General features: G+C 39.4%; 1 protein-coding gene across 8 annotated transcripts in view; it reads right to left on the reverse strand.

Moving 5' to 3' along the window:
- MAK (male germ cell associated kinase) overlaps window positions 1-21,001 on the reverse strand; it is a 33,886-nt gene that overhangs the window by 1,842 nt on the left and 11,043 nt on the right. The window contains exons 7-15 of one of the 8 annotated variants that reach the window (XM_079984977.1): window positions 20,783-20,954; window positions 20,008-20,175; window positions 18,406-18,738; window positions 17,773-17,963; window positions 16,482-16,609; window positions 16,087-16,215; window positions 14,445-14,519; window positions 3,541-3,663; window positions 2,099-2,191 (exon numbers count right to left, since the gene is read on the reverse strand). In XM_079984977.1, the coding sequence (XP_079841103.1) occupies window positions 2,100-2,191; window positions 3,541-3,663; window positions 14,445-14,519; window positions 16,087-16,215; window positions 16,482-16,609; window positions 17,773-17,963; window positions 18,406-18,738; window positions 20,008-20,175; window positions 20,783-20,954 (1,411 nt within the window). In that variant the 3' untranslated portion in view covers window position 2,099. Of the gene's footprint in view, window positions 1-2,098; window positions 2,192-3,540; window positions 3,664-4,501; window positions 4,534-11,864; window positions 12,049-12,181; window positions 12,247-14,444; window positions 14,520-16,086; window positions 16,216-16,481; window positions 16,610-17,772; window positions 17,964-18,405; window positions 18,739-20,007; window positions 20,176-20,782; window positions 20,955-21,001 lie in introns of those variants that run through there. The other 7 variants (XM_079984981.1, XM_079984976.1, XM_079984975.1 and 4 more) reach the window with 7 other exon arrangements.

The following is a 21,001-nucleotide window of genomic DNA, read 5'->3' on the forward strand; positions in this document are numbered from 1 at the left end:
CTGTTCTTCTGAATATCACCCACACAGACCAGCATAATAATGATAATAATAATAATTTATTATTTATACCCCGCCCATCTGGCTGGGTTTCCCCAGCTACTCTGGGCAGCTTCCAACAAAATATTAAAATACAATGGTCCTTAGATATTAAAAGCTTCCCTAAACAGGGCTGCCTTCAGATGTCTTTCAGCTTGAGGTAGGTAAGCATTGCTTTGTTTGCTTATTCATTAAGAAGTGCAAACATTGGCACTCAACTCCAAAAGATTAGAAAAGTCTCAGTTTATCATTGGCAGGGACTCCAGGGATAGGAGAGAAAAGCGATGTTGCCAGAGATATGCTCAGATTCAGCAAGTGCATTTGAGGTTTTATTATAATCAGTGCTTCCCCCCCAGGGGGGAACTCGCAGTACGGCACCTCTTTTTGTTGTTGTTACAAAGTGTGGCACTTACTGTAACAACTTCATGGTGCGGACCGACACCTATCTTTCTAGAAAAAAGCACTGATTATAATCAAGTGGTATACAAATCTTGTGAAAGAATAAAGTAAGTTCTGTGGCAATTTGCACTCATCACTTGTGGCACTGAAAGACAACTGCACATAGGAGCCATGAGGGGATGTCCCTTTGCCCCCCCCCCCCCAAATATTTGCGGGGCCCTTAAGAAAGATGTAAGATTAGCAAAAACACGGCTCCAACAAACTAGTTATAAAGAATATAAATTTAAATTTAATTGGTAGATGAAAAGATAAATTTTGGATAAGTAATATTTTATGATTAAGCTTCAATAAGAGTATGTTAAATCCCAAAATTTGAGACATTAAATATTGGAAAATTATATTATATGAATTAAATTAAGTTAATAATTTGCTGGTAAAATCTGTTTAGAAAGCAGGAACAAGAGATGTGAGGAAGTCCAAAGTTGAGAATGAAATGTGGATAATGGAAAATATTTTGTTATTATGTATGTTTTTTATTGGTTATACAAAAATTTAATAAATATTATTATAAAAAAAAATAAAAAATTACGGGGCCCAGGCCCCCCCAAGTTGATGGGCATTGCCATTCAAATGGTGTGTGTTGAATCTTTTGTCTTTTGTCAATTATGCAGGGAGGGGCTTACCCAGGCCCTTCAATATCATTTTCAAGTTGGCACCCGTGCAACTGCATATAATGAAGGTGATCCACTCTGCACATTTCAGCCAGCATTTGCCCAGAAGTGCTTTCCATGAGCCAGGAGATTCAAACCCATAAACTTTTATCAATAGGGTATGCTGGATACACTGCTTTATTCATGCTCCTCATTATATCACCATCAGTTCAAAATAATTTATTTATCACACAGCTTCCTAACTTTACCTTTCTTTGTGTCACAGATAGTAGGAAGCTCTGACAGGCAAAATAAATGAAGTGAGAAAAAGGTGAGAACATGACAAGAAAAAAAACACATGTTTGCTGTACAAAGTGGGAGGAGAAAGCTAGAATACAATAGAATAGTTAAGTCTTTCCCTCTGGGTGTTACAGAAAAAGATCTCCAGCTTTTTCCTGACAGAGTTTCTGTTCAATTAATAGCTGCACGATGGGCAGAAATTCAGGGCGCCATGTTTTCCATACCATGATGATTTAATGGGGAAACTGTAGCTGTTGGTATTTCTGAACACCAGGGAGCCATTATAGAACTGATCTCTCTTTCAGGAAAAAAAAAGCTGGTGGGCAGGAGGGAAACCAGCAACCCTAGTTATGGGGCAAGGATTCCCACTGGTAACTGCATTCCTAAAGGTTGCGGAGTCAAGGAATAGTTTTCTCCAACAACTTCTAGTCCATGTATGTAAATGACTAGAGACAAATCCATTATGTGGAGACAGTTAAAAGATGACTAGATATGGCACTAGCCAGACAGCACGTTTTGTGGAATAGGGGCTACAGAAATCGATGTGACTCACACACTAGATCTGTAGCGAGTTGGGATACCCATCTCTCACTCTACCTTTGATGTTTGTGGCTTTAAATGGTGTTTTTTTTCCTTGTTGCAACTATCAAGGCCCAAGCAGAATAAGGAAGTGGAACCTTTTCACCCACTATGGCAGTACCTAAGTTTCCTACCTCAAGACTGCTCTGCCCACACCCTGGGTCCGCTTTCTCTCTCTAAAAAGCCACTTCCACAGCCCTTATATCCAGGTGGAGATAACGAGCCACCTGCAAATAGCGAGTCAGTAAAACACACACAGTTCTAGATCACCTTCCGAAACATGGGAGCACCAAGTATTCCCAGCTTACTCCTTTGTAAACTTAAGCCCTTGTCAAAATAAAAATACACCGGCATCATGAATGTAATTCTGAAGAGTATAACATAAAATGTGTGTCTGGTATCTATAGAATATTCATTACTTTAAAAAGGTATAGTGGCCAAGCGGTCCTGGAAGGTGAAGTAACAGGTTGCCAACTGTTCAATTCACCACTATAGGTTGTGATTTGATCAACGGCAATTGGCAAAGGATGCATTTTATCTCCACACCATGAAAAGTTTCACCTGCCAATTCCCTGCATTTCACCCTGCTTTTAAAAATCAACAGCTAAAGGGTCTGGCTGAAGACTTGGCAAACCCAGGGTGAAGTTTCATTTCGTCTTAAGTGCTGTAGTCTGCACATCTATTACTGGGCACTTAATCAAGGAACTTCGTGAACTTCTGATTCTTGCTTTTATGGTGCTTTAAAAAATACTCTCCAATTAATCAATGGTTCTATGGCAAAGGGGTTTCAGGTGTGCATGACTTATCACAGACCATAAAGTAATACATTATTAGCCACACTTTAATATGGAGCCAAATCTTTAACTGCTGTACAAAAAAACAAACACATTTTTAAACAGAAAGCCAATGTTAATGCTCAGTGGCAGTTGTGGAATTTACTGTTAACAAGATAAATGTCATTTGTGGTGCAATACCCTATAATAACAACTAGAAAGCTTTTTTTTTTTTTTTTTTTTTGCTAGCTCCTACATAATGAGATAGATGTGAACTTTAAATAATTGCCAATAGGAATCAAAACTAAATATGCCAAGCTGAAGTGAAGTTTTAATATGAAAATGGGCAAACTTATGCTTGAGAACAGTTTTATCACTGTAGTTCAGTTCAGTTAGTTATGGGTGGTGTTTACGTTACTCAGTAACAAAGTTATATTTGTGTCTTACAACAAAGAAAACAATTTAGATACAAAATAAGATATAAAATTATAAAATCAAGACAACTAAAAAACAAAAACACACCTCATCACACACTCAAAATTAAAACCTTTGCAAGACCAGTCTAATGTTTCAGACATGATACATTATGGGTGGTATTTAATTAAGTGTTACTCAGAATAGACCTACTGAAATTAATGGAGCATAGTCGTGTTCATTAATTTCAATGGGTCTAGTCTTGAGAAAAAACTTAAGGACAGCCATAGTGATCTGGCCCAGATCCTTACAGAAAGCCCAAGAGATAGAGACTTCAGAAACACGTGATGGTTTGTTTCACTATAGATAAGACAATAATGCAATCTTACCAGTCGCTGATGGACCAAGAGGTGCTAGTTGTATCCTTTGACCAGCTGAACCAACCTCCTTTTTGTGAAAGGAAGGAATATATCCAGTGGTATTGTAAGCAGCTCCTACAAAGCCAGGATTTCCTGTGGAAAGGAACAAAGATCTGAAGGATCATTTTAGGACTGTACTAGTCATTTAGAGGTATTCAAAAATGTGTTCACTGTTCGTAATTTTATACAAGTTAGTATATTCTTCTTGCCTAGAAACTTAGATGAAAGGGATAAGTTTCCTGTGTGTCATAAGCATCCCCAGATAGACTGGTACAAAGAATTATCAGCAGAATTAGATGCAAGCATTACGTCTTATATAAAGTGCAGGCAAACCACAAGACAGTAGAAATGCTGTGACAGAAAGTTGTTCAACACAAAAACCCCAATGATCAGTGAGTGCACCAAGTCCAGCTTTCTTCTCTCCAGGTCTTACTGGTTCATTCTTCAGTGTCAGTGTGCATACAACTAAAAATACAATCATACTGACAAGAAATAGTACTATCTATAGTTTTGAGGCAAGCGGCACTGCATTGGACGATCAGCTTCCGAAAAACGTTCCAAAACTGGAACACTTATGGTACTTCCGGGTTTTTGGCATTTGGGAGCCGATTTGTTCGTGAACTAAGCCGTTTGAGAACTAAGGTTCCACTGTACAGTCTTGGTTCTAAGAAATTCAGTCTCCAATGAAGCCCACTGGAGTCCTAATGCCAGCATCACACTTCTAGTGGTGCATCTTGCCCAAACACTGTACTCTTGATCAGAGACGTTTTCAGGGAGATTAATGCACACGGTTGGTTTTACTGTCATTCTCTAGCCCCATGTATGCATCCAAGACCTCTCTGAAACAATAGTATCTGCACCAGAGGAACCGATTTATCTATGCTGTCTCAGAATGAATTATCATTAACCCTCCACTGATAGAAAAGTTGAATTTTCCAATCCAGTATTAGGGGTCAAATGCACCTGAAGAAAGCCAGAGAAATAAAATACTGGGTGGAAGTCGTTAAGCACAACACTATTGGCTAATATCATGGAAATGTAGCTTGTCCTAGGTAGGACTTTAGTTATCTTAAATAAACAGGCAAGAACAATGATAACCAGCAAGGCGTCCATTTATTTATTTAATTCTGCTGCAGCAGGTCTTTACCCCTAGGTCAAAACCCAAAGGCACTGCCCCGAAGAAATTGTCAAGCATTTTATACACTTTTTAAAAAAAAAAATCCAAATGATTTTTATTGGTTTTCATGTAAATACAAGAACCACATTTAAATACAGTAACTTATACAGAGGTACATTCTTATTCAGTTTCATATGCAGTACACAGTGCACAAGCAATACGTTTACTTGGGCACTGTCAATTCTTTATTTATTTTTTTTAAATTAATTTTTATTAAAGTTTCCACAAAATTTTCAACACAAACAAAACACAAGTACAAAACAATAAAACATAAAACACATATAATTTCAGATCTTAATTTCTTATACCTTACTTTCCCGACTTCCTCATACCTTCCCTTTTCTGCATTCTCATGTCAGTGATTTTTTAGCAAATCCCCCCCTTATTTCAATTTAATTTTAATAACATTCATTTTCTTTTCACTTATCCATTACCGCTATCAACCCCTATTTTCTCATCCGGCATCAACCTAACATTCACTAATTTTTGCATATTTCTTTAAATAGTCCTTAAATTTTTTCCAATCCTCTTCCGCCATTTCTCTTCCCTGGTCTCGGATTCTGCTCGTCATCCCTGCCAGACTCATGTAGTCAATCACCTTCATCTGCCATTCTTCCATGGTGGGTAACTCCTGTGTCTTCCAGTACTTCGCGATGAGTATTCTTGCTGCTGTTGTAGCATACATAAAAAATGTTCTATCTTTCTTTAACACCAATTGGCCGACTATGCCCAGGAGAAAGGCCTCTGGTTTCTTAGGAAAAGTGTACTTAAGTACCTTTTTCAGTTCATTATAAATCTTTTCCCAGAAGACCTTAATCCTTGGGCACGTCCACCAAAGATGATAAAACGTTCCTTCCGTTTCCTTACATTTCCAACATTTATTATCGGGCAAATGATAGATTTTTGCAAGTTTGACTGGGGTCATGTACCACCTATAAATCATTTTCATAATATTTTCTCTCAAGGCATTACATGCCGTAAATTTCATCCCAGTGGTCCATAACTTTTCCCAGTCAACAAACATAATGTTATGACCGATATCCTGTGCCCATTTAATCATTACCGATTTGACCGTTTCATCTTGTGTGTTCCATTTCAACAGCAGGTTATACATTCTTGACAAATTCTTAGTACTGGGCTCTAGCAATTCAGTTTCTAATTTTGATTTTTCCACCTGGAAGCCAATTTTCCTGTCTGTTTTGAAAACTTCCATTATCTGATAATAATGAAGCCAATCTCTTACCTTCCCTTTTAGCGTCTCAAAACTTTTCAATTTCAATCTGTCCCCCTCTTGCTCCAAAATTTCCCAATATCTCGGCCAATTAACCTCCATATTAAGTTTTTTGACGGCTTTAGCCTCCATTGGCGACAACCACCTCAGAGTTTTACTTTCCAGCAAATCTTTATATCTAATCCAGACATTGTATAATGCTTTCCTGACAATATGATTTTTGAAACCCTTGTGAACTTTAACCTTGTCATACCACAAGTATGCATGCCACCCAAAAAAATTATTAAAACCTTCTAAGTCCAATATATCAGTATTCTCAAGAAGTAGCCAATCTTTCAACCAACAGAAAGCTGCTGATTCATAGTACAGTTTAAGGTCTGGCAGGGCAAATCCGCCCCTTTCTTTCGCATCAGTTAATATCTTAAATTTTATTCTAGGCTTCTTGCCCTGCCAGACAAATTTGGAGATATCTTTCTGCCACTTCTTGAAACAATCCATCTTATCCAATATTTGTAATGTTTGGAACAAGAACAACATTCTAGGCAATGCATTCATTTTTATAACTGCAATTCGACCCAACAAGGAAAGCTTCATATTTGACCAAATTTCTAAATCTTTTTTTACTTCCGTCCAAGTTTTCTCATAATTATCTATAAATAAATACAGATTTTTAGATGTCATGTTTATCCCCAAATATTTCACTTTCTTAACCACCGTTAACCCTGTCTCATTCTGAAACATTTCTTTTTCCAATGTTGTTAAATTTTTCTCCAAAACCTTCGTTTTAGACTTATTTAGTTTAAATCCTGCCACTTGACCAAATTCTTGAATTAATTCTAAAACTCTTTTAGTACTGGATTCAGGCTCTTGTAATGTAAGTACCAGATCATCTGCAAATGCTCTCAATTTATATTGTTTCGCTCCGACCTGTATTCCTTTAACCAACTGGTCCTTTCTAATCATATTCAGCAAAACCTCCAGGACCGATATAAACAATAATGGAGAGATTGGGCATCCCTGACGTGTCTCTTTTTCTATAATAAATTCTTCTGTAACTACATTATTTACAATTAATTTTGCCTTTTGTTCAGAGTATATCGCACCTATACCATTTTCAAACCCTTGGCCTACCCCCATCCCCTGAAGATTTTTCATCATAAAGCTCCAAGAAATATTATCAAAGGCTTTCTCAGCGTCCACAAATATCAGAACTGCTTTAGTGTTAATATTCACTTCCAACTGTTCCAAAATATCAACTAAGTTCCTTACATTGTCTGATAAGTGTCTTCTCGGGAGAAAGCCTGCTTGGTCCCTATGTATCTCCTCCATCAAAACAACTTTCAACCTTTTCGCTAAAATGTCAGCAAAAATTTTGTAATCCACATTTAATAAGGAGATAGGACGGTAGTTTTTAAGTTGAGTCTTTTCTGTCTCAGTCTTCGGTATAAGTGTGATAAAAGCCTCTTTCCACGTATCTGGTGCCCTCTTTCCCTCCAAAATTTTGTTGCAAACTTCTTTCAGAGGCTGTATCAGCCACTCTTTCAACACCTTATAGTATTTAGAAGTCAGTCCGTCCGGTCCTGGAGACTTGCCCAATGCCATATTCTGAATGGCACCTTCTATTTCTTGGTCTGTTATTTTCTGATTCAAAATTCTTTTACTTTCCTGTGAGATCTTTCTCAATCCATTTTTTTCCAAGAACTGTTCTATGTCGGTATCTTTCTGAGGCCCTTGTGTATAGAGTTGTCTAAAATATCTCTGGAAGCAGTCTCTAGTTTCTATTGGTTTGTAAATGTTCTTTCCATCCACTTCTAAATTTGTAACAGTATTCAATTTTTGTCTCTTTTTTATTTGCCAAGCCAGCAGTTTACCACATTTATCAGCTGATTCAAAGGTCTTTTGTCTCATTTGCTTAATTTTCCATTCTATTTCTTGATTCGTCAGCTCCATATATTGTGTCTGATATAATTTAATTTCTTTCAAAATGTCCTGCGATTTTGGACTTGATCTCAATTTTCTTTCCCCCTCTTTTATCTTTTCCAAAAAATTTTCTTTCTTGTAATTCTGGCTTTTCTTTTTAATTGTATTCTGTTGTATCAAGAATCCTCTCATCACTGCTTTACTTGCGTCCCAGATTATTCTTTTTCCTACCTTAGTTCTCATATTAATTTCAAAATAGTCTTTTAAAATTTTCTGGGCCTTTTTACATACTTCATCTCTAAATAATGTGTCATTCATCCTCCATCTAAAGGTACCAGTTGTTGTAAAGTCCATCACCATCTTTACCGCATTATGGTCGGAGCATGTTTTTGGGCAGATTTCAATTTTTTTTATCTTGGGTGCCATTCCTCCAGTGATCCAAATTTGGTCAATTCTAGTCCATGTCATTTTGGCTTCGGAGTAAAAGGTTCCCTCTCTTTCAAGTGGGTGTTTTGCTCTCCAAATATCAACCAAATCCATATTGTCAGTCATTTCAAAAAAGATTTTTGGAAGTCTTCCATCTTTTGTGACTACCTATCTTTGGGATTTGTCCATATTAGTTGATACTACTCCATTCATATCTCCCATCAATATTAAATTTATGTCCATATAGTCCATCAATATCTCATGTAGCTTCTTAAAGAATTCAACTTTCCCCTCATTTGGTGCATAAATTCCCACAATCAAAAATTTCTCTCCTTGAACTTGAATTTCAATTGCCAAATATCTTCCTTGTTCATCTTTAAATATTAATTTCGGTTGCAGTTTTTCCTTTGCATATATCACCACTCCTCTTTTTTTGACTTTGTCTGATGAAATAAATTCTTGTCCCAATCTTTTATTAATAAGTAATTTCCTATGTGACCTCATCACATGGGTCTCTTGTAAACAAATCAAGTCCAATTGCTCTTTTTTTAATATGTGAAAAACACTTTTTCTCTTTCGGGGAATGTTTAGACCGTTACAATTCCAACTTAGAAGCTGCAGAGCCATAGTCATTCTATTTGTCTTCTCCTCCTACTGCTCCGAGTAGTTCTTCTTCTTCTGTTGGTGGTTTCAAACTGTGTGGTAAATTGTCTTTGTCCAAAATTCCTCCTCCTGGATGATCTTGTCCCGATTTCGCCCCCTTGCAGAGATCCTCTTCGTGTTGATGTAAGAACTTGTCTTTATCTTCCACCGTCTTTATTCTCCTTTTATTTCCCTTGTATTTAAAGGATAAACCTTGAGGATATTCCCACCTAAATGGTATATTATTCCTTTTCAGTAGCACCACCAAATTTTTGTACTGATTTCTTGCTTCCAAAATCTGTTTTGGAATATCTTTAAAAATTTCCACAGAGGAATTTTCAATTTGCAAACTTCTTTGATAGTGCAGATCCAAAATTTTATCCCTCTCTTCTTTTGATCTTAACGTTATCAGACAATCTCTTGCTTTATTCCTTTTCTGCCGTGTGCCAAGTCTAAATGCACTCTCTATCTTAAATTCTTCCTTCTCCAAATCCTTTTGCCAAAACTCCGAAAACTTTTTTGTTAGATAATCCACCAGGTTGTCTCCTTCACTCTCGGGTATTGCCCTGATCCTTAAATTCCTCTCCTTCCTCTGCATCTCAATCATCGAGAGTGCCAAATCATGGTCCTCCAACTTCTTGAAGATCAGTGGGAACCTTTCGTCAGTTGCAGTTGCAATTTCTCTAGCCTCCTCTGCTATCTTACAAATGGTGGATGATTCCTCTAGTAATTTTCCAATATATTCTGTGTTAGAATTCACTTTATTTCCAAGTTCAATTATACTTTTGGTGTTTGCATCAATTTTTCCTGAGATCTCTGCTACAGTTTTATTTGTTTCAGCAACTTGTTTGCTAGTTTCAGCACCTTGCTTTTTTAATTCTACACCTTGCTTTTTTAGTTGGTCCAAAGACTCATTAATTTTTGCAAGCACTTTCGAAAATGCCTCCTCAGTCATGACTTTTGTCTTTTCTTGTGGGATGGCAGCTGCTCCCGAGGCTCCAGATGTAGAAGCCCTTCTTTTCATAAAAGAGTCAATTCTATATTGTTTACCAGATCTCAAGGTTTTTTCCTGTGACTCTCCTTTGTCTTGGTCACTTGCCATCCCACTATCTTACAGTCAAGGTCATTCCCATGCTCATATTTCCCTTTTCACAGCAGCTGACTAAATCCACTTTAATGCTGAAGTTAATCAAGTCTCCTCCAGAGGGCGATCTGGCTGGTATTCTCTTTACAGTTTAAAATGAAGAGGTTCTTTCGTGTAAAATATTCCCAAAGTACTGAAAAGTATTCCCAAAGCACTCAAAGTTTCACTAAAAGCCACAATATCAGTCTCCAACAGATTGAAACAAAGTCTAAAGTCCAAATAATTCCAGGGAAAGTGTATCTTATAAAGGTAATTTAAAGTAACTTTGTATCTTTAACACATTAGCAGTCATCAACCGGCTTCCCTTCTCCGGCAGTCCGTTCCAGGGTCGGGGAACAGCGGTAAAACTTTAATCCCTTCTTTCAAGGCAGGCGGATTTAGACAATTTAAGCACAATTTCTTCCCCCCACTCCTGCCTGCAGGGAGAAGGTCCCAGTTTTTTGTGCGATGAGTGGCTTAATCAAAGAGGAAACTTCAAAGTTAAAGCTTAACAGTTCTTTACTTTGATCTTGCTGCAGAGCGGAAAGGCAGACTTCCTTTTAAAACTTTTCCGTCTCGGTATCCAAATTCGTTAAATTAAGTCCCAATTATTCCTTAAATCTTTATCCTACTCACGGATAGTAGTTTCTTTTTGTTCCAAATCACAGGAAGAAGTCAGCGCTCTCCGTCAATGACGACGGGGCTTCACTCCGCAGGCTGGGTACAAACGACTCTCAGCTCCATGCCACACACCCGCTACCGTTCCGAAGCCTTTAAAAAGGCTTTTTCACGGCTTCAGGGGGGCGCAAAAGGTGCCCACCGAGTCTCCGGTTCACAGGCTTCGTGCCTGTGATTTTTTAGGGTCCCCGCTTCGCCGTAGCTGCGGGACCCGAACCCGCGGAGCAGATTTCCCTCAAGAGCTCCGAGGGAAACCCGCCATTGAGCGATGTCGCTGACCGGAAGTCCCCTTGGGCGCTGTCAATTCAAGTATCCCTCCTCTTGTGGGTGGAATAAAAGTATATTTTGTCTCATTTATAAAGGAAAAGAATGGAAGCCAAGTCTCACCAAGTGTCTATCTTTGAAGTGCCTTTAATTACCCTTCTATGGCGAGTAAGGTGTCCCGTTAGAGCTACATTCCAAATATTACTCTGGTTTCACCTCAGATCGTATAAATCTTTCGCCTTTTACCAAATATTATTTACCCAGATTTCTATGGGTTGTTTCCAGTATTGGGCATTCTTTTGTAACTAGAAAATAATGAGCTAATATTGACAGAATGTATCAAAGCAATGAAAATATGGGTGTCCATCAGCTTTATCTAAATTTATATCAATATTCTTTATTGCTGCTTATATCTGTCAGATGGCCAACCAACCACTGCTTAAAAACCTCAAAGGAAGGAGCGTCCACCACCTTGTGGGGGTCCGTTCCACTGTCAAACAGCTCTGTCTGAAAGTTCTTTCTGACCTTTAGTTGGAATCTCCTTTCTTGTAACTTGAAGCCACTGGTTCAGGTCCTACCCTCCAGAGCCGAAGAAAACAAGCTCTGCTCTGTGTGTTCCTGGCTGTGTTGGGGTGAGGGAGTTATAATCAAAGGCATAAGTTTTCAACAGAACATTGACTGCATGCAGATTTGCATTCTTAAACATATGCGCTTCATTAGGTATAATTGAAAGTGGGGACATGTGGACAGCCTGCCGGGTTGCCCTGCAGATCTAAGTGTTGGGAAGGGGGGAAAGAGAAGAGGATGGCTAATTAACCAAAACCCAAGAAAAATTGTTTTACCAGTTTTATTTAGGAAACTTTTTTTTAAGGTAACCTCAATTGTGTTCCCCATCACAATTGGCTCCTTTGAATCCTTACTGCAGAAGGCAAAGCAGAGAGTTCAAAAGAAAGCAGCTTAACCTTTTGCAACCCATGTGGAAATGCATGAAACATGGAATACCTCCATCTCTGGAATCTAGTTAGAAATACAAAAGAGAAAAAGACTGTCAGTGAAGGTAAGAGGAAAAGCTGCAACAAGAAGAAGAAAATTAGAAAATATTAAATCCAAGCCTACAAATACGGAAAGATTAGGAAAGGGGAATCCTTACCTCTCCCAAGGACTGTCATTCACAGATGGTTGTGTTCATCCTCATGCTTATATGGCCTCCCAGGCCTACAGATGGTTTGGAAGTGGATACAGAGGGAACTGTGTACTCTCTGCAATGGTATGATCCAGAGTGGGATGCAAGCCGTACTACTGTAAATTACGCAATATTCTGAGAATCACAGAATTGTAGAGTTGGAAGGAACCTTGTCATGCTGGCCACATGACCTGGAAGCTGTATGCCGGCTCCCTTGGCCAATAAAGCGAGATGAGCGCCGCAACCCCAGAGTTGGCCATGACTGGACCTAATGGTCAGGGGTCCCTTTACATTTAAGGGACCCTGAGGGTCATCTCAGCTAAAGCATCCATTACAGATGGCCATCCAGCCTCTGCTTAAAATCCTCCCTCATGAAAAAAAGAGCAATCATCATTTGAAGCAGCAGTTGGAACCATTCAGATGTTTGAAAAGATACACAGTATGCCAGAGAAACCCACCAGCTGATTACACACTAAAGTGATGGAACTGGAAACCTGATGGGAACCAGAATCAGGTATGCTACACTTTGTAATTATTACGTTTGTATCCACATACAAATCTCTCTACTCAAAGTAAGTGCTTCAGTACCTCAGCCCCAACCTTCTGGCATGGGAAAACCTACAGAAAGAAACATAGCATGCCACTAAAAGCATGATTCAGACAGCTCTGCCACATTACAGTGGTACCTCGGGTTACAGACGCTTCAGGTTACAGACTCCGCTAACCCAGAAATAGTACCTCGGGTTTGCTTCAGGATGAGAACAGGATGAGAACAGAAATCATGCTCCGGCGGCATGAGGCCCCATTAGCTAAAGTGGTACCCCGGGTTAAGAACAGTTTCAGGTTAAGAACGGACCTCCAAAACGATTTAAGTTCTTAACCAAGGTACCACTGTATTAAAATGAATGGCATAAAGTTACGCACCCATTTGTGCCTAGCAAATTTAAACAAACCAACAGGAAATTAGAGGACTCCTTCAAGCCTCTCATACTTAAGCGAGTCTGTTTACACAATCAGGAAACTTTTGCACATTTCCCATGCATTTGTAGTGGATTGCACCCTTTGCAAATTCAACAAAAGAATCACCATCTCAGTCACAAATATTCACTGGAATGCAGCCCTAGTCCCAGGAAATTATTATTGGCATTTTCTTTTGCATATTTTCATCTTGTTTATACAACAAAACACAATAGGATACAGAAAGAAACACAATAAAAAGAGACATAAACAATATCAGCATCATTACTCCTAGTTTTCAAAACACTAAGTCCATTGTAAATAACAAACAAACAAGGAGAAAGCAAGTAGAAGTAAATTAAAACTTTTTCAAATAACTCCGGAGACCCTTGCTCAAATGTGTTGGAGAGTCACACAAGATATGTACGGTTTCTTAGGTCTTTAAAAACCTAATCCCAACAGTTATAGTTTGTAATTGATCTATAATGCTTGATGCAAAGTAAAAGGGGACAAAGTTCACTTTGGAAAATATTGTTTATGCTCCATGACTACCATCTCTAATTCTATACACATTTACCAGGGGTAAACTACATTTACTTCTAAATATACATGTATATGATTTCACTGTAAGGCAGCAATTCTGTGTGTATGTACCTGAGTGTATGCCCTATTGTACACACACAGGATTGCTCCATAAAGATTTTTCTAAGTATAACTCCCTTTTCAGCTGAGGGAAAAGACACACCCTTCATGACAGTGAACAAATCCTGATTCTACTCAGTGTTCAAAAGGTCCTACTTGTCTTCCATATCCTTGGAATAATCTAAATATGTGCAAGTACCTCCTATTGCTGCCCAACAAGACTGGCTTAGATTGCTTCCCTGAATTATCTGGACCTAGTTAGCCTTGAAGAATCTTCTCTGTGCCTGTGACACACAGTAGTTCAGAGACTGGATGGATTGATGGCGGTTGATTCATTTTTTGGCAAACATGTTTGACTAGATGGCCCTGTGGATTCTTCCAAATCCAAGAGCCTCTTGTGATCTCTTTGATCATAAAAGTGAACAAGGAAGCTTCCGCACACACAAGATTCTCTGTGCACATTGGAGATGCTGAGCTAAAGCCATGACATATGTCAAACTAAAATACTACGGCTCAAATGATACAATTAATGCTTTTTCAAAAGCAAATAAATAAATATGATTTGAATATGAAAAAAACCCCAAAACCTGCAAAAGATTAAGCACTGCCAAACGTAATTGCCAGGAATTACCTTTTGGGTCCTCTAATTTTTCATTCACTCTTTCTTTGCATGACAGTTTTTCAATTGGTTTAATTAAGTTTTCTTCTTCAGAGGAGGCAGTAAAACAGATGGAGGAAAAGAAAAGGATGAAAATAAATACCTTAGGCAAACAGAATGAATGGATGAAACTAATGGAAGACACACACAAAAATAAAAAAAAAGCAATCTGGAATATAGCATGTGTGAGTGAGCCTCTAGGATGCCGTATCAGTTTCGTAAATGTTGAAAGATTCATCTCTAAAACAGGAGCTAGACCAGTGAATATTTATTACCAAGAATCAAACAAGCAAAGCAAAAGGTAATTGAGATTGGTTATGATCATAAGAATAATGAAGGAATAGGATACTGAAATACCGAATTACCTTTATTAATCCTAGAAAGAGAATACTACAGAATTCTAACAAATCTGTATTTAAATGCATAGTGTATTTTTCTTGTACGAAAAGGTTACAGGACAATCCTATACATGTCTCCTCAGAATTAAGCCCCATAGACCAATTCTCATATAAGTGTGCATAGGACTGCAGCCTTCGTATGTGCAGTCAGCTAATAATCATCAATACAGTAAAAGTAATTACTATTATTTGCTAACGGAAGAGTACTTCAAATAGGTTAAAGAAGACACTGAGTAAAGCTGATTTACCTGCCTCTAAAGCCCAGACAGGATATTTATAATATTTTCATATATATTTTTGTCTGCCCTGTATGATCATGCAAAGGTTTAATACAAACCCAGAAAAATAAAGCAAATCTAGCACCACATAGGGCCATAGCAATACGAGTTTATTCCATGTGCTGTAAACGGATAAAGTGAGTGGTCTGAAGAAAAGAACAGAACATTACTTACCAGAAAACCCGGACCCTCCAATTTCACAATATACACAATGTCATTGTAACACAAAAGAAGCAGTCTTATTTGAGATTTCTGATTATCTTGATATTTAGGGTATTATGCAAGGGTTTGAAATAAGCTGCCATGGAACTGTAATCATTGCTGTTTAAAAAAAAAAGCTCAACCTGAAAAACGTTGTCTACATGGAAATAGACTAGAACTTAGGTTATGCTGCTTTCAATAACTTAAAATGTTTTGAGATTAGTCAGATCTACAGTTTTAATTTTGAAGTAATTTGCTTTCTTTTGAAAAGATCTTCTTTAATATTGTTTGAAACTAACAGAAGAATGATGGAGGTCAATTTACTTGTAAATTGGCACAAGGTAAATATGAAAACCTCCCTGGCTGTGTTTCAGCATTATACTTAGCATATACTTGCCCTATACATGTCCCAATTCCCTTCCTCGACTGAGAACCCCTCATAGACACACATGCATCTGGACGCTGATGAATACCACAAAACACATTCCGACAAGAGGCATTTGACATAGCCATGTTCAGCACTATGTGGTGCAATGATGATACAAATGGACAATGACCGTCTCAGGCTGCATACTTGCTGCTGTGCACATTGATAGCGGAATTAAAAATAGAACACTGAAAACACGCTGCCTGAAAACCACCACAAAAATAACATAGTAAATAAATTTTACAAAATCTATCAAATACATCAGACAGGGGGGTACACAGAGATTTTTAACTATCCATTACATTAATTACCTGCATTGACTCTGCTGAAAGACAGTCCTCCAATTGGTGCCATCGGTTTTGAAAACAAGGAATTATTCCAGTTACCATGGGACCCTTCTTTACCGGCTGCTCCTGAGGAGACATTCTTAGGGTTTACACCTTAGAAAAATAATAATGATAACGGTTAGTATATAGTTGCCAATTCAGGGCATAGCCTATCAAGAGCGCTGAAGTCACAATGTGCTTTTCAACACCTTTCACTGAAAACTGTGACTCTTGAAATAAAGTTTGTTCTAGCTCCTGGATTCCCCCCTCTTTTTGCCCACTTATTCCTCTGACCTATGTATACTAACAGAAGAAAAGGCACAAAAAACCTCCACCACCCAACCAATGTAATCAAAAGCATTAAAGAACTGCCTCCTTACCAGGTAGGTATCTTGACTGTTTTAAGTAGTACTGTTTTGCTGAAGTCGTTGATATTCCAGAGTCATTTCTCTTCAGAACTTTGTTTTCTCCTGATTGTCCAGATCTGGGGGACATACACCCAGGAACACTGAAAGTGAAGATAACCCATGACACAAATTAACTCTTGATCCAAAACAACAGTGTTTTCCAGCATCTTAGGGATGCTGCATTTTCACATTCAGTGCAGAGTTGAAGCAGACCTAGAATGCAGATTCCATGCAGAGCCTATACAGTGGTACCTCAGGTTACATACACTTCAGGTTACAGACTCCACTAACCCAGAAATAGTACCTCAGGTTAAGAACTTTGCTTCAGGATGAGAACAGAAATCGTGCCGCAGTGGTGTGGCAGCAGCAGGAGGCCCCATTAGCGAAAGTGGTGTTTCAGGTTAAGAACAGTTTCAGGTTAAGAACAGACCTCCGGAATGAATTAAGTACGTAACCAGAGGTACCACTGTACTGAAAAAGTTTAGGCAAGAATGTCAGGAAGCTGTGTGGGAACAGTTAAAAAATGAAGCACTTCTGGGAAAAAACAACCCTCATTGTGATGCAAAGATACACTGACCATAATTCCACACTAACCCCACAGGCAATGATTGCAATGTGTGTGGATAGGTCCAGCCTGCCTTTGTGTATTTTGCTGTTTTTGTATAGGAGACTCTCCAGACTTGGGGTGGTAAAGCTCTGGGGGGTGGGGGTGGTCTCAGGTTAGCCCAATGGGACATATTCCCCAAGCTACAACCACCTGTCCACCAGCTGGGTGACATCAGCTAAGGGGTAGAGGGTTCAAGCATGCTGGGTGCTGCCTCGCCCACCCTGTGGGTCAACATTGAAAGGTGGATGGGACTGCCCACCTATGAGTTACCTGATGTCAACATGACATCAGATGATTAACAAGTTAAGTGATTAACAAGCCCATCTCTGTCAATGTTCGCCTGTGGGGGTGGGTGGGGAATAAGTATCAGGCCCACTGGGCCAAAAGCTCTAGAGGAGCGGTTCTCAACCTGTGGGTCCCCAGATGTTGTTGGACTACAACTCCCATCATTCCTGAGCTCTGGCCTTGCTAGCTAGGGGTGATGGGAGTTGTAGTTCAAGAACATCTGGGGACCCACAGGTTGAGAAAGGCTGCTCTAGAGAAACAACTCATCCTGTTTTTGGTCTTCAGACAGCAAGTATTGCAGATTGCTTCCCTGCTCCCACACATACCAATTATAAACTAGGAGGGAAAACAGGACAAAATATAATGCCTCACCTAAAAAGAGATTCCTTTGTTTTCTTTTCACTTAACATGGTGATGCTAGGCTTCTTAGAATACGAAATCCCAAATTCGGAGTCATCCAAATTGTCCCAGCTATCCATCGCCTGTAACATAGTCTGCCCCCATCGGCGTCGACAGTTTTTCAGGCCTACTGCGCCATTTGATGGTCCTATGGCTATCTGCTTCTGTTTCAATTACACACACAAAAAAGGCTATATTATTTCTGAAACATCTTGCTACCTGTACATGACTATCCTAAACTGGAAACTGGTTGGAAGTATTTCTTGGTTTGTAGGAGTTCTGACTGCAAAACTAGAATAAATCTGGTATGCAGAGAGTGTACATGCTACAGGGTAAGGAAAGAAGTAAGCACCATGGAGAGAAAAACAAAAGATATCAGAGAAATCTATAGTAGGTTGCTTGAGGGAAAGGAGTGGTATGGGTACAAGTGGAAAGTGGCTTTGTAAAGAATGGATTTCAGAATAAAACACCAAGTCAAAATTTACACAGAATGCTGCAGATTATGCAACCCTATTGAATTAATACGAATGTAAAACAGGACTTCAGAGTAATTACTTAGTACTTTTGACTTGTTCATAGGTAAATAGCCACTTGACAGCAACTTACCGGTGTTGAATTTTTATTGATGGCTGGAAGGAATGATTGCTGCTGCTGCTTTGATGGTTGATGATTGGCTGCATTCTGTGGCAACTGAATTGCCTGGAGGGGCTGCTGGCTATTCTTTGATACACACTGCAGCTGAAACTTATCAAGCGCATCTGGTGAAGACTGAGATTCTGGCTTAGATACGGGTTCTAATTTTGATACAGGGTCCAGCTTGGATAGAGACAGCTTTGGATCTGCTGCTTGAATTGATTTGGGATGAGACTGTTTCTGATCCAAATATTGTGGAGGTGGTCCTAAAACTTGGCCCACTTGAAAGTAAGGATACTTCAATGCCTGAAGAAAGAGAGAATGCTGATAACTAGAATGCAGGTAAATGGCTACAATCATTCTAGCATACGGCTGATAAAACAGTTCTCCTTAAGCAAAATCTTATAGAAGCAAGTTTTGTGGCATGGACAATATCATGCACAGGACAGAACAGCCAAGGAGGAATTTTAACTGCATGTAAAACGGAGAAGGACGCAGGTGGCGCTGTGGGTTAAAGCCTCAGCGCCTAGGGCTTGCCGATCGAAAGGTCGGCGGTTCGAATCCCTGCGGCGGGGTGCGCTCCCGCTGCTCGGTCCCAGCGCCTGCCAACCTAGCAGTTCGAAAGCACCTCCGGGTGCAAGTAGATAAATAGGGACCGCTTACCAGCGGGAAGGTAAACGGCGTTTCCGTGTGCGGCTCTGGCTCTGGCTCTGGCCAGAGCAGCGATGTCACGCTGGCCACGTGACCCGGAAGTGTCTCCGGACAGCGCTGGCCCCTGGCCTCTTAAGTGAGATGGGCGCACAACCCCAGAGTCTGTCAAGACTGGCCTGTACGGGCAGGGGTACCTTTACCTTTACCTTTTAAAACGGAGAAACTGGTGTAGCAGTCAGGCAGGACATTCCCAGTTCAAATGTCATATTAACCTTAAGTTCAACAGGCCCTGGGAAAGCAACAATTTCTCAATTCCTTTACAACATGGGAATAGCATTACTGGTATACCTCACAGGGGTGGTATTATTAAGGTAACATATGAGATGTGCTTTGTACGCTTGAAAGAACCTTTTATGGATTTTATCAACTTTGTTTTATTCCCACTTTTACTGTTCACAATGCCATAAAAATAGGAAGCAAAACCAACCCAATACTGAATAAAACACCAAAGCCAGGTATAGCACTGAGCAACCACCTGAGGTCAATTGCTCCCCCTCTTTCCTTTTGATCTACAGGTTAAATCTTACTTGAAGGCCAGCAAGGAAGGATATGAAGATGCCTCTTGGATGGTATCAGTCCAGAAAGATGGAGCCACCACTAAGAATGACCTGCTCCCTACTGGTGACTATCTGATTTCCATAGAAGGAAAGAGTTTGTAACATGACTTTCAAAAATGAATTTAGAAGCCCCAAACTTTCTATTGGAGTGCTACTTTCTTTAAACTTTAAACTGTGATAGGGAATTAGATGTTGCTGACTTTATTTCCCACAGTCCCTAACTACTGGCCATGCCAGCTGGTGCTGATAGGAGCAGTGGTCCAACTACTCATGATAATTTTTTAAAACTATTTTGCATATGACATACCTGGCTTGCTGTAGGTCGTTTCTTTGGATCCCAGTTCAGCATGTCACACATAAGCTGTATTGCCTCATTACTGGCATTTGGAATGAGAGTCTTTAAGTTTAGGGAGACACATTGAGGGAAGCGAAAATTCATTGCAGTGGCAAGTTGGTATCCTTCTGGCCAATCATTCTGAGAAAAAGGCATACAACAGCAGTCATGAAACATCAGATAAGAAGATGTTTCATTTTTTAAAAAACTTGGGGCGGGGGATGAACTCTTCTAGACCAGGAGTGGGCAGATTTCAGGCTTGTGGGATCTACTTTCTTTTTTATTAGAAATCTGAGATCCACCAATGGGAGCCTAGTGTAAAAGACATACAGGCAACTCCCCATTTACGCAGGGTGGGTGGGTGTTCCGAGGCACAGTTTGTGTCCCCTTGTGGTGCCAAAACAGCACATGTGTCAGTGGTGACATGTGTGCTGATCACACACAAATGGGGAGTTGCCTGTACATTTAAAATTAGAGAATTATGAACCAAGAAATTTGTTTTCAGTACAAAAGTAGATGGAGCTCACATTCCATCTACACAAAAACACTCCTGGTTACCCGGCTTTCTGCCTTTCAGCAGTGTACCACTGTTAAAAAATAGGAATAATAAATCACCGCCCCTATTTCACATTGCTCAGGAGCCTCCTGAGAGGTGTGGGGGCAGAGAAGAGATGACAAACTTTCTGTTTGTGAACTTGCTTAATTTAACTTAGCATCCAAGCCATTACATATTCTCAAAGTAGCTTACCTTCTTTGGAGTGCCTAACACCTGGCAAATTTTGAAGATTTCGTCAACTTCACTTGTTCCTGGAAAAAGTGGTCTTAGTGTGTATAGTTCAGCCATTATGCTGCCAACAGCCCATATGTCGATAGGAGAACTATAAACAGAGGATCGCAGTAAAACCTCAGGTGCACGGTACCTGTGATGGTGAAGAGAAATAATTGAATACATTCATGCAGAGATGCA

This window comes from Podarcis cretensis, assembly GCF_951804945.1.
Source record: "Podarcis cretensis genome assembly, chromosome: 7".
In the NCBI taxonomy this organism is placed as follows: Eukaryota; Metazoa; Chordata; class Lepidosauria; order Squamata; family Lacertidae; genus Podarcis; species Podarcis cretensis.